Source organism: Citrus sinensis, chromosome 9 (genome assembly GCF_022201045.2).
Source record: "Citrus sinensis cultivar Valencia sweet orange chromosome 9, DVS_A1.0, whole genome shotgun sequence".
Classification (NCBI taxonomy): domain Eukaryota; kingdom Viridiplantae; phylum Streptophyta; class Magnoliopsida; order Sapindales; family Rutaceae; genus Citrus; species Citrus sinensis.
In genome coordinates, this window is record NC_068564.1 from 2216726 (window position 1) to 2228714 (window position 11989).

The following is an 11989-nucleotide window of genomic DNA, read 5'->3' on the forward strand; positions in this document are numbered from 1 at the left end:
TTCTTTGTTATTAATCTATTATTAATAATCTTTTCATTATTAGTTAGTGGCTGTGGTCGATGTACAGTGTAACGGATACACAGTAGCAAAACCGAAAAAAAAATTGAAGCTTTAAAATTTGTAAAACTTTTAAACATTTCAAATTGCTAACAAGTTCCAAAGATAATATAATAATTAATAATCCAAATAAATATCTCATTTTGGCAAAACAAGTTTTTTAAAAAATTCGTTTCCATAGTAAATAATCTCAAAGTTTGACATTACTACAATAATGTGGGTGTTAATTAATTTAATTAGTAATTATATGGGATTTAATAGTTCTTATATTGGTGTTTAGTGATTTTAGTTTTTATTTATGCTTTTATTAAAAAAATCGATACTAGCAAATTTAATTTCCTATTCTTTTAGTTACAATTACAAAATTTTTAGAATATTAAAAAACAAAGACAAATAGATATGTATTTTATCATGACATGAATCAAATTACTACTCATGTCTTATGTGATCACAAGTTAGGGATGGTAAAATGTCATGTTCATGCCAAGCTTGGTAAAACTCGACAACATGAGCATGTCTTTTGTCGGGTCAGAAGTTGGGGCTTTTTTCGGCAGAGCTTAAGCTGTAAATTATATTTTTTTTTTCATTATATTTACAAATTTATAGTATATAAAATTTTGTTTTTATTAGATTAAACTTTAAAATTTGGGCTTAAAGTACTTTAAGATTTAAATATAAGTTATGAGCGAATTAAATAAATATTAAAATATGTATGTATTTCAATTAAAATAAAATATATTTTTTTACGAGTGATGATACAACCACAAACTCTTGTACAAATTTATCTTGTACAAATTGATGTGGCATTAATTCATTGGTTGAATAAAAATATAAAATAATATATACAAATCATGTGGGTCAAGAGATTTTTAATTCAACTAATTTCATCATGCCACATCAATTTATACAAAATAAGTTTGTACAAGAGTTTGTGGCTATATCATTATTTTTTTTTAATTTTTAAATTTTTCTTAAATTATTTATTAATTATTATTATTATTATTATTTTTTGTGATGACCCGTGCCCAGCCGAATTGTCAAGAAAATATCCCACAACCCAGGGGCTAATGTACGAGGGACGCCGACTGGCTTTAGTCACAAATAAATTGAGCTGGACCATCATGATGCGACTAATTGGGCTCATTATCGCGGCCCAATTCAGAACCAAGCATACGGTGCGTTTTCCCACTTTATAAAACGCGCGACAAACCTGAAACCCTAAAATTTACTCCAACTCATCTTAGGTTTCCGCAGCAACTCAGTTTCGTCGGAGGTACTTCCTCTCCTTCACTCTGTCTTGATCATTCTCTCTTGTTATTACTTCCTCTGTTTGGCTTACGAGAGACTACCGAAGCAAGAAATATATTAAATTTAAGATATTGTATATAAAGTTATTATTATTATTCTTTTTGGAGAATGGAAACTATACTATTCAAGATTTTCACTTTATTTTCCTTCATTATGTCCTTGATTTAAAGTAAGCTTTGTTAACTGCTGCTTGAGTAGCATGTTAGTTCGTATCAGCTTTTCCGTGCTGTAAATTTATCGTAACTATATTTTTTTTTTGGGGAAGTTTTTGTAGCTAATTATTCTTCATCATGGCCTTGTTATTATTATTATTATTTTCATTTTGGCGTATTCATTTGCTTGTGATTTGCCTAATGATGGGACTGGGAGATTTTTCAATAGTTTTGAAATCCATTTTCTGTGATTTTTTTTGTATGGTTTGAATATGTATACTACATGGAATAAGTTCCTTTTCTTTCCCTTTTCATGTTGGGGTTATTTAAATTGATGTATGCATTGAAGCAGGTGATGGCTCCGAAACAGCCAAATACTGGTCTCTTTGTTGGATTAAACAAGGGTCATATTGTGACGAAGAAGGAACTGCCGCCACGCCCAGCAGATCGCAAAGGGGTAAGTTCATTTTGTGCTGCAAATTGATATTGTTCACAGTTTTTGTTTTTTGGATCTAGTTTTTCAGATAAATTATTTTGCAGGCATGCAATTTTTTGTTTTTTGGGGGAGGGGGGGGGGGGGTTACTTTGCTGTGTCAACTTCTATTTTGGTTTATTAGTTAGTTTAGAATTCAAATTTACTAATGGTGCAAGATAATGCTCAGATATAATGTGGTCTCTTCTTCTCTTCCTTGTTGACATACAGAAAACAAGCAAAAGGGTCCACTTCGTGAGGACTGTGATTAGGGAAGTTGCTGGCTTTGCACCCTATGAGAAAAGGATCACTGAGCTTCTTAAAGTCGGCAAGGACAAGAGGGCACTGAAGGTTGCAAAGAGAAAGCTTGGCACTCACAAGAGGGCAAAGAAGAAGCGGGAGGAGATGTCTAATGCCCTTCGCAAGAGTAGGGCCCCTGGAGGTGGAGAGAAGAAGAAGTGATGCATAACTTTGCTAGATGTCTTGTTCACCTGAACTTGGGTTATTAAATTTAGCACAGTGTTTTAGCCTATGTTGTTTGCCTTTTTTTCCCCTTCATTTCAAAAACTGAGTTAAAGATGTCAATTTGAGTGCTACAATGACCTTTACCTTTTTCCAGAGAAAAATTTAATTGTTTTTTGTTTGTTGATGTTTTTGTAGCCAATTGCTATTTGGCTACAACGCAATCACCTAAAATCTGGCAATTTTAAGCTTGTCAATTCAGGTCGAGTGAGAGTTGTGTACTAATCAACTGTTGACTGAATTGAGGATCTAGATTTAAATTTAAATGAGGATTTTAAATTTGTCATAAAACTTAAGCAGCAATGAACAAAAGGTAACTCATAAATTTTTATCACATTTTCGTGTATTTCAATTGAGGTATCATGCCAGTACATGCTAAAAGAACAAGTTGCACTTGCTACTAGTGATTTCTTGGAATTTAAAACAAAAAATTCTTCTCTTTATATAAAGTGCAGTTAGCACCCCATGCCCATAATATAAACTACGTCGAGCAAATTTTATGAAACATGATACACAGCCAGATTTCTAAGCTGCAATTGCTGGCAAAAATGATTATTGGCGCACAAGAAAAGAAACAAACTGGAGGAAGAATTACATCCTAGAGTCATGTTTTGAACCTCTGAGTAAGCTTCTCAACCCCTTCCCTACAGTCTCCTGCCACACGCTTTGCCCCTTCTGTGAGGTTTGATCTAAATTCTGCTGTGCTCTGCTGCAACTCTTGTACAGATCCCTTTGCTTTCAGGATGGTTGCATCTTTCAGTTCTGCCGCCCTCATACTAGCCTTGGAAGCCCACTTTTTCAAGTTTGAAATAAATAGTAGTATCTTATGGATGATTGTATTGATTATTTCTTTGGATTTCCCACTCACATCATTTGCCATTGCCTTGAGCTTGTCCACTAGGCTTTGAGCTCGACTAACTGTTTGATCGACAGAGAATTGCTTACCAGCATTAACCCACATAACTGCTGCATCACTTTCTTCGCGAAGGTCCTTGTCAACAACCACTTTAATCCCTTGCCTCTCCCAGCGATCTCTTGCCCCCTCTAGGGCTTTTGCTTGTTCTCTAGCTCGTTTAGCCTCATCCTCAGCCCAGGCCCTACATTAAGAAAGAAAAAAATGAGAAAGAATAAAACTTAGGCCATGCCCAAAATGTATAATCATACATAAATCTCTTTTGCTTGCTGGTAACAACCCATATGCACGAGTACACGGAACCTTTATTTATTTTTATTTTTTTCAATACAAATCAAGTATTTCCGTTGCAGGTTTTATATCCTTCTTTATTCATCCATCAGTTCTAATGGCAATTGCTTATTGTGCTCTCTGCAAATAAAATCATTTACTTCCTTACCTAGCCATAGACAAGGCTTTCCGCTCAACCTCCAGTTCATACTGTAATCTGGCAATCTCCTGGTTTTCATTCTCAGCTTCCTTTCTAAGCATATTAATTCTCTCTTTTTCATATGATATCTCTACCTTGTTACTCATAAGGCTCTCCAACTGCTCCTCCACTTCACGCCTTAACTTTGAAAGAATTTCCATTTCTGATTCAATAGCAGCACGCTCCTTCATCAATGCAATTTTATCCACCTCTCTCTCAGCTCTCAACCTCTCCAGTTCCTGCCTTGCCTCTTCAGCCATTTTCTCCACAACATCAATCTTTTCCCTTTCCATGGAAAGCTCCTTCTCAAAACTTTCATTTATTTCCTTCTCAACTTCAGCCACCAAAGCACTATGCTCAGAAACAGCATTTTCTGCTGCAGATTCAGCTTCAATACGTTGAAGCTCCTCATTAACTGCGTCAGAAGCCTCACCAATTGCAAGTGCAACAGCAACTTGGGCATTTGTGACAGGTTTATCTGGCTGGAACAGTCTCGTGCAACCTTTTTATTTGAAAAAAGAAATGACAACCGGTGGAAATATTACTAATCACATTCCAGATAAGATATCAGGAAAGAAATGATTAGTGAACTAGACTCACCAAATGCAAGTGCTATTATTCCCTGTTCTCCTGCCGTCAAATCAGCTAGTAGTGCAGGCCACGCATCTGGGTTAATCTTATCGATGTCAATGAAACCAGAAAGTTGGTACAGGATCTAGACAATATAATAAAGGTGAAATAAGTTCATTGATGCATTTGCGATTATGGGCAAAAGCTGTTCTGAAAGTTAAAAATAGACCAAGCTTCAATTTATGTAACCTTTTTGTTAGCTTCTGGAAGTTGTCTCTTCTCAAGTGCCATCTTCCAACTTACAAGATCCTGACGTGATAGGGGACTGCAGCACAAAAAACTGGTATCTAAGAGACACAAATCATTGTTATCTAAGAGACAAATCATTGTACCATAAATAACATAAATTGATCTCATATGCAAGACAAGCATATGCAGTCTCTGTACTGTTACAGAGACTGCATAGCATGCCTGTGAAGCTTTTCTCACCGGTTGTAGAACTAACATATGTAGGTATTGTGTCTCAGTACCAGTTAAAGATGAAAAATAAATAAATACATAAATTATACAAGCCTCATATACAAGATGCAAAATGACTCAACAGGTGCAGATACATCGAAAAGGAAAAAGAAACATTTGACAAATTTATTAGTTTTTCAAACAATGACAGGCTGAAGGAACTATTTAAAAAAAAAAATTACAAGCCTCATATAAAACATGAAAAATGTCTCAACAGGTCCAGACACATGGAATGATAAAAAGGAAACATTTGAGAAATTTATTAGTATTTCAAACAATGACTGGTTGAAGGAACTATTAAAAAAAAAAAAAGGAAAGAAATAATTTACAAGCCTCATATATAACATGAAAAATGTCTCAACAGGTCCAGACGCATGAAACAAGAAAAAAGAAACATTTGAGGAATTTATTAGTATTTCAGAACTTCAAGTCTTCAAGATCGCAATGGCCTGCTAGATAGGGAAGCAACACCAGCCATTTAAAAATCATTTCTGCCATTCACTACTAGTAGCTGGGGGAAGATCTGTATCTAAGGAATCTAATAATTTACCCAAAACTTACTACATTGTAGCTCAATATGTCAAATCACCTTTCAGGCAAGAAGAAAATTGGGCCTGGTTCTTCGTTAAGCAAATCACGATGTGAAAGCTTACTAGAGATAAGTCCTGCTTCTGCCAAGCCTGAAATATAAACTGAGTTTATTATGATGCGAAAACAAAGACCCGTAAAGTAACAGGAAACCTTCTTAAGTTAGTTATACAACAATGTCTAAAAATTGCACTTGCCTTGAATGGATGAAAAATCAGGGTCTTCAGGAGTGATGTCATCAAATGCAAGATCTGTCACATTTTCTATGTACATTGCAGGATACACTTTCGACATCGTGCTCCTGAAATCAACCAAAAAGCCTTATCAGAGGATTACAGAACTCCTGATCTGCATTTAGTAAAGCTGCGCAGATGCTAACTTCTGAAATGCACCGATTATTCACAGTTGGAAGCTCAATTCCGAAGATCACAACCAACTATGATATATTGAGATACATGCATACCTTGTGAGAGTACTGCTAGCAGAGACCAACCAACGAGCATATTCACGACGTATGCATAGATCACCAGGTTTAACATCAGCCTCGATAACCTGAATAGATTGCAAGATGAAAATTGAGATTTAGAATTGCAGATTTCAATTCCTCTAATAGGTAAAATAATTAATTTCAATGCAATTAGTTTAGACATGTAAGACTAAACCAAAACAAAAACTGAGATAACAAGTACCTTCAAAACTTGCAGTGCTGAGAGTGCCTGCCCCTGAACTTGATCAACAACTGCAGGAACCAGAACCTTTCCAGGAAGCACCTGCAGAGCTGCAGAAACTACAGATGGAGCAGGTATACCAGCAGGGGAGGATGAACTCCCAGTGGGTGGTGATTCAGTAAATGAGCTGCTATTAGACTCATTAAGATCACACGTCTCTTTTTCATTTGAAAACGGAAAGATTGATGGCGACACAGATGTTCCAGAAGACCCATTTTTGTTTAAGTCACGCACTTCCATGGATGAACTACTGTCTTCACCCAAGAGCAGTGGCTTTTCACTCTGTTCAACATTTTTTATTGTTGAAGGTGAGGCAACAGTCTCTGTATCACCTTTGGGCAGTATTTGGGGTTCTACAGTTGTGTCTGAACTGACTGATATAACTGCAGCCAGAGGCTCAATGGGTGCATGGCTACTGGAAATAGAAGAAGAATCAGAGAAAATTCTGGAAAATTTTGACCCATCATTGCCAAGGTCTGTTGGATTTGAGAAGCTGCTTGGTTCAACATCTATAGGGTTCTCTCCGGTGATCTCAGAAGCTGATTCGGGTAAATTTGCATCAAGGATGCTATCTGAACCTTCAAGGGGAGATGCATTTTCAGTACCACTGACAACCTCAGGTTCAGGTAATTTTGGTGAAGTTAGAGCTGTGTCAGGAGCAACTGACATGTCATCAGATGCCGATTCACGTTGCAAATCATCTTGTTTGGCAACATCATTAATGGAATTGATACCACTGGATGAATGACTGACATCACCAGTGGACGGGGTTTCATTTTCACTATCAATTTTATTGTCACTGGCAACTTCAATAGCTTCTGAAGAAGAAGAAAGAGCATTATCTGTACCTGTCTTGCTTTCCAGGCTTCTATCATCTTGCTTCACATTGTTGCCTGCATATCCATATTCTTCAAATTTATCAATCTTGTGATCAGGGACAATCGAGACATCTTGCGCAGCTGTCAAGGGTTCCATTTGTTCTCTTGGCCCTGCATTCACCAAATTTCAAAAATCACAAGCATCACTAAATGATAACATAGACATAATTATTAACCACCCACTTAGTGAAATTCATTCTAGGGAGCTAAAAAAGACAAAACCACTTACTAGAGGTACTCCGCTTGCTTAGAGACAATGCAGCAAAGGTAAGCCCTGCAAACAAAACCACTCCGGCAACTCCAGCTTGCACAATCCCTGAAAGCAAACTACTTTAGAATTGTTATTAGTCCATACAAAAAGAGAACTATTAGCCCCAAAAGCAACTCAACACAGAGAAACCAAATTTATCCAACACTAGGTCCTTCTCGAGCTTCCAGTACATATATATTAGCTTAACCATCCATTGCGAGAAGCAATTCAGAATTAAACAGCACCGTCAACTAAGTCAATCCCGGCAGGAATAGCAAAGTAGAGCACTAGATTTTCCTCTCAACATTTCGTTTGAATTTTAAAAAGCTCTAAACTTTATCTATTTATCAATTCAAGCCGCATTTTTACATCATATAATGAATCACGTCTAAAATATTATATTTATTTTTCTCAACGTTTTCAACAACCAAGTCAGGAAAAAAAAAGGAAAAATAAAAAAAAATTTACACCTCCTAGTCCTCCTTTCTTCTGCGATTCAATAGATTGTTCACCATCATTTCCCGATTCGGACCACCCGGAAAAACTCTCTGCATTAGATTCAGACCGGATTGATAAACTGCAACCACGACGCCGTCCTGCGCTCGGGCCAAAACAACGGAGGTGAACCGGACGATTCAACTTCTTGAAGCGAGACCGTACAAGAACTGAAGGGGAATTGCAGGAACTACTCCAGCAATTGAGAGCCAATCGGAGCTGGAGAGAGGTCGGAGACCACGTGACAGTCGTAGAAGCCATTGATGGGGGGAAGAAAAAAAACACTATGCTTCGGTTGAATTGAGAATTAAGGAGATGATATCTAGGGTGGTTTTTGTTCGGTGTTAAATATGCTTTGTGCTGGTATCAGACAAGAAGAGACAGTCTGATGGATATGTCTCGACAAGTTTTTTTTTTTTTTTTCTTTTACCCGTTTGTTTCTCCCTGCTTTGGCTTGTTTAAGTGCTAAAAGTGACGTTCGAAAAAAACAAACATAAATAAAACTTCCTTTACTACCGTATTTTCAGTTTTCCGGCAATTTTTACCCAACTTTTGCTATGTAACATTATATTATTTAATGTTTATTTCTTATCTTGAAATAAAAATGGTCGATGTAACCAATTTTTTAGTTGAGAATTGAGATAATTGCCATTTTCATTTCTTATTTATAAAACAGAAGATTCAAGACTCCAACCTTATATTATAAGAGTAAGATTTAAAAAAAATAAAAATCCACCAAATCGTATAAGTCATGTTCTAATTAAACTTAAAAAAAAAAATCCAACTCCATAACACACAAAATAGGGGTTTTTAATTAAATATGCCTTAAAAGTATGGTATTTAGTTAAATATATCCCATACTTAAAAATTATCTAAATATACCTTTTTAGGTGGTACATTGTCTAAAATGTCCCTAAAGAAAAATATAAAACACGCACAACTCACAACACTCTTTACTTCATTCTTTAACTCCACACAACAAAAACTCACATTACACTCAAAATCACTCACAAACAGCTAATGTACTGAGATTTTTATTTGCAGCTGGGTGTATTATTCATCCCATGAATAAGGTATTTGAAACTTTTTATTTTTTATTTTGGGCTATCTATTCAATTTGTTGACATTATATTATTTTTAGGGTTTTGTTTGGTTTGTGATAAACACTAAAGCAACTCATATTTTCATTACATTTGCATCATATGACTGTTATTTGATAGATTTTATAACTACATTTGTTAAAACCTGAAATTGTTGTCAAATTTTTTTTCTGCACCCGACATACATGACAGTAGTCGTGTATGTATGTATTTACACGACTATAGTCGTGAAAATGTGCAAAAAAAATTCAATTATTAGACACCTTATCATTCTATTGGTTCAAAAAATATATATTTTTCACTATATATATCATTTTACTATTACTAGACTATAGTTGTGTGTGTTAATAAGTTACACGACTACTAGCGTGCGCGTATAAACTTACATACTATAATTGTGTATATATGTAAAATGTTCCAATTGGTATGAGATTCCAATATTTTTTTAAGAAGAAATATGTCCTTTGATTATTTACTGAGTCATGTATTTTTGCAACTTACACGACTTCTGTCATGTATGTATGAATTTACACGACAACAATCGTGTAAGTTTGAAAGATATAGTAGTTGTTATGACACCTAGCATTCTGTTAGTACAAAGATTATAGTTATATTTTATTAAATATATCATCTGACTGTTTACAGAACTATAGTTGTGTATTTTAGCAAGTTACACAACTATTGTCGTGTAAACTATCAATTACACGACGTCAGTCGTGTAAATAGGCAGACAAATCTATACTTCATTATAAATCTTGTGAACATGCATTAGCTGTTTGTAGGTATCGAGAAACATTGTCTGTATATGACATGTGTTCTCGTTACTATTCCAGTGAGGCATGGGTTGCAGCATACGCAGAAACAATATATCCTGTTGGCATAGAAGAAGAATGGGAGGTTTCAGAAGAAGTGCAAAGTAATGAGGTGTTGCCCCCTGTGGAAAAGTGGAAAAAGGGTCGGCCACAATAAATTAGGATACCATCACAAGGCGAAGAGAAGTTGCGCCGTAAGTGTGGTAGGTGTGGTTCTCGAGGACATAATCGACTAACTTGCAGTGCACCAATCCCACTGTCTAACAATGAGCCCGTAGTTAGACCGAATGAAACATAAACAAGCACATGTACTACTATGAACCTTATATACTTGTTATTTTTTGTTGTTTTAATTTTTTTTAATATCTTTCATATTTAGTGATAAATTTCTACCTCTTTATTTCGCAGATGAATAATCGTGTTTGTGTGGCTTTCTAAGAACAAGTATTGAAGGGAGGCGACTAGAGACTTATAAAATATGGACCGAGTGTTTGGGTTGAATATGCCAAAAATTTATGATGAATGTTAAACAACTTCTATTGAATTACGACTTATTTACGATTTCAATAAGTATTGAATTTATGTTATTTGATAAGCAACCGGACTATAGTTAGTTTCATTTATTTGAAGTTTGATATGTTTAAAATCTATATTGATTGTGTCATCAATATAATGAATGATTGAAAATAGTTTTTATTCTATGCACATACCCGAGTACAATCGTGTATTTTGGCTGTTACAGAACTGCTCATGTTTATTTCTAAATACTCGACTATAGTCGTGTATCTGTGCAAATACCCGACTGTCACATAGAGCTTGTCATGTTTATTTCTAAATACTCGACCATAGTTGTGTATCTGTGCAAATACCCGACTGCAGTCGAATATTTTGTCATAGAGAGCTTATTATGTTTATTTTCAAATACCCGACTGCAGTCGTGTATCTGTGCAAATACCCGACTACAGTCAAGTATTTTGTCACAGAGAGCTTATTATGTTCATTTCCAAATACTCGACTGCAGTCGTGTATCTGTGCAAATACCCGACTGCAGTCGTGTATCTGTGCAAATACCCGACTGCAGTCGAGTATTTTGTCACAGAGAACTTGTCATGTTTATTTCTAAATACCCGACTTTAGTCGTGTATCTGTGCAAAAACTCGACTGCAGTCGTGTATTTTCTTACAATGTATTCCCTGCGCATATATGGCAGTCCTGTTATATCACATAGATTGTACAAACTATCTTATCTATCATTAATATAATTAACAAAGAAATAAATTATATTAATGTTGTCAATTGTCTTTAATGACATCAAATATCAACAACATCCTCATCATAACTATTACATCTAGTCCAAAAAATGACACTACAAAGTTTTTTTCCATGACCTATACCCAAATAATTTTACAGCCAAGGCTTGTCGAAATTGTGTAACATAATCTTGTTGGCAATATGAATTGACATCAAGTCCATGGGCTAGGTCCTTCAAGTACCGCAAAAAAATGCTCCACAATCACCACTAAAAAAATTCATATAAATCAATTGTTAAAAATCATCATTCTTATTATTATGTTCAAAACACATTATATATATAGTACATACCCTGATTTTTGTTGCGGGATGTCACGCATTCGCACGATGGGCCAAGGAATTTTCGAAATAACCTCACTACAGTTTGGATGTGTTTCGTGATATGCTATCTTTCGTGACATACCAGTCAAGTAAATCATTCATTACACGACTACAGTCGAGTAAAACATGCATTGATCTACAATCTACTATATAAACCATAGATTTTTTGTAACATTGGAAATAAAGTGTTCATACCCGACATATGTCCAGTGAAGAATTCTTTACAAACTACAGTCCAGTAAAGAACTAATTATGCGAATATAGTGGAGTAAAGTGTTCATACCCGACTACTGTCGAGTAAAGTATTCATCACATAACAACAGTCGTGTAAAGAATTCTTTACTCGACAGCAGTTGTGTATGAAATTCTTTACTCGATAGGTAAAGAAATTCTTTACACGACAGCAGTTGTGTAAAGAATTCTTTACACGACTTCGGAGTAAAAGTCAGGTAAATAAATGCTTTACACAACTGCATTGGAGAATTTTTTACACGACTCCAGGGTAAAAGTCAAGTAAAGAAATT

General features: G+C 35.3%; 2 protein-coding genes across 5 annotated transcripts; one reads left to right on the forward strand and one right to left on the reverse strand.

Moving 5' to 3' along the window:
• The first annotated feature begins 1191 nt into the window (after window positions 1-1191).
• Window positions 1192-2638, forward strand: LOC102617918 (60S ribosomal protein L36-3). Of its 2 annotated transcripts, none has more exons than XM_006490353.4 (3): window positions 1192-1330; window positions 1870-1974; window positions 2221-2638. In XM_006490353.4, the coding sequence occupies exons 2-3, from the start codon at window positions 1873-1875 to the stop codon at window positions 2449-2451; spliced, it is 333 nt and encodes a 110-aa protein (XP_006490416.1). In that variant the 5' UTR covers window positions 1192-1330; window positions 1870-1872; the 3' UTR covers window positions 2452-2638. The 2 variants fall into 2 exon arrangements, with proteins under 2 accessions (XP_006490416.1, XP_006490417.1); XM_006490354.4 differs by having other exon boundaries at window positions 1212-1330; window positions 1867-1974.
• A 290-nt stretch (window positions 2639-2928) lies between these two features.
• On the reverse strand, window positions 2929-8383 carry LOC102617248 (uncharacterized). Of its 3 annotated transcripts, none has more exons than XM_052433320.1 (11): window positions 7897-8383; window positions 7406-7492; window positions 7147-7287; window positions 6260-6876; window positions 6034-6122; window positions 5768-5871; window positions 5572-5662; window positions 4713-4788; window positions 4494-4608; window positions 3864-4395; window positions 2929-3608 (listed from the first exon to the last, which is right to left on the reverse strand). In XM_052433320.1, the coding sequence occupies exons 1-11, from the start codon at window positions 8180-8182 to the stop codon at window positions 3116-3118; spliced, it is 2631 nt and encodes an 876-aa protein (XP_052289280.1). In that variant the 5' UTR covers window positions 8183-8383; the 3' UTR covers window positions 2929-3115. The 3 variants fall into 3 exon arrangements, with proteins under 3 accessions (XP_052289280.1, XP_006490414.1, XP_006490413.1); XM_006490351.4 differs by having other exon boundaries at window positions 6260-6945; XM_006490350.4 differs by having other exon boundaries at window positions 6260-7287.
• Window positions 8384-11989: the final 3606 nt, after the last annotated feature.

Coding starts and splice junctions, on each gene's coding strand:
- LOC102617918 (XM_006490353.4), top strand. CDS start 1,873: ATGGCTCCGAAACAGCCAAATACTGGTCTCTTTGTTGGATTAAACAAG. Junction 1,975..2,220: donor GCCCAGCAGATCGCAAAGGG/GTAAGTTCATTT, acceptor GTTGACATACAG/AAAACAAGCAAAAGGGTCCA.
- LOC102617248 (XM_006490350.4), bottom strand. CDS start 8,182: ATGGCTTCTACGACTGTCACGTGGTCTCCGACCTCTCTCCAGCTCCGA. Junction 5,663..5,767: donor TGATTTTTCATCCATTCAAG/GCAAGTGCAATT, acceptor TTTATATTTCAG/GCTTGGCAGAAGCAGGACTT. Junction 4,609..4,712: donor TTCCAGAAGCTAACAAAAAG/GTTACATAAATT, acceptor TATATTGTCTAG/ATCCTGTACCAACTTTCTGG.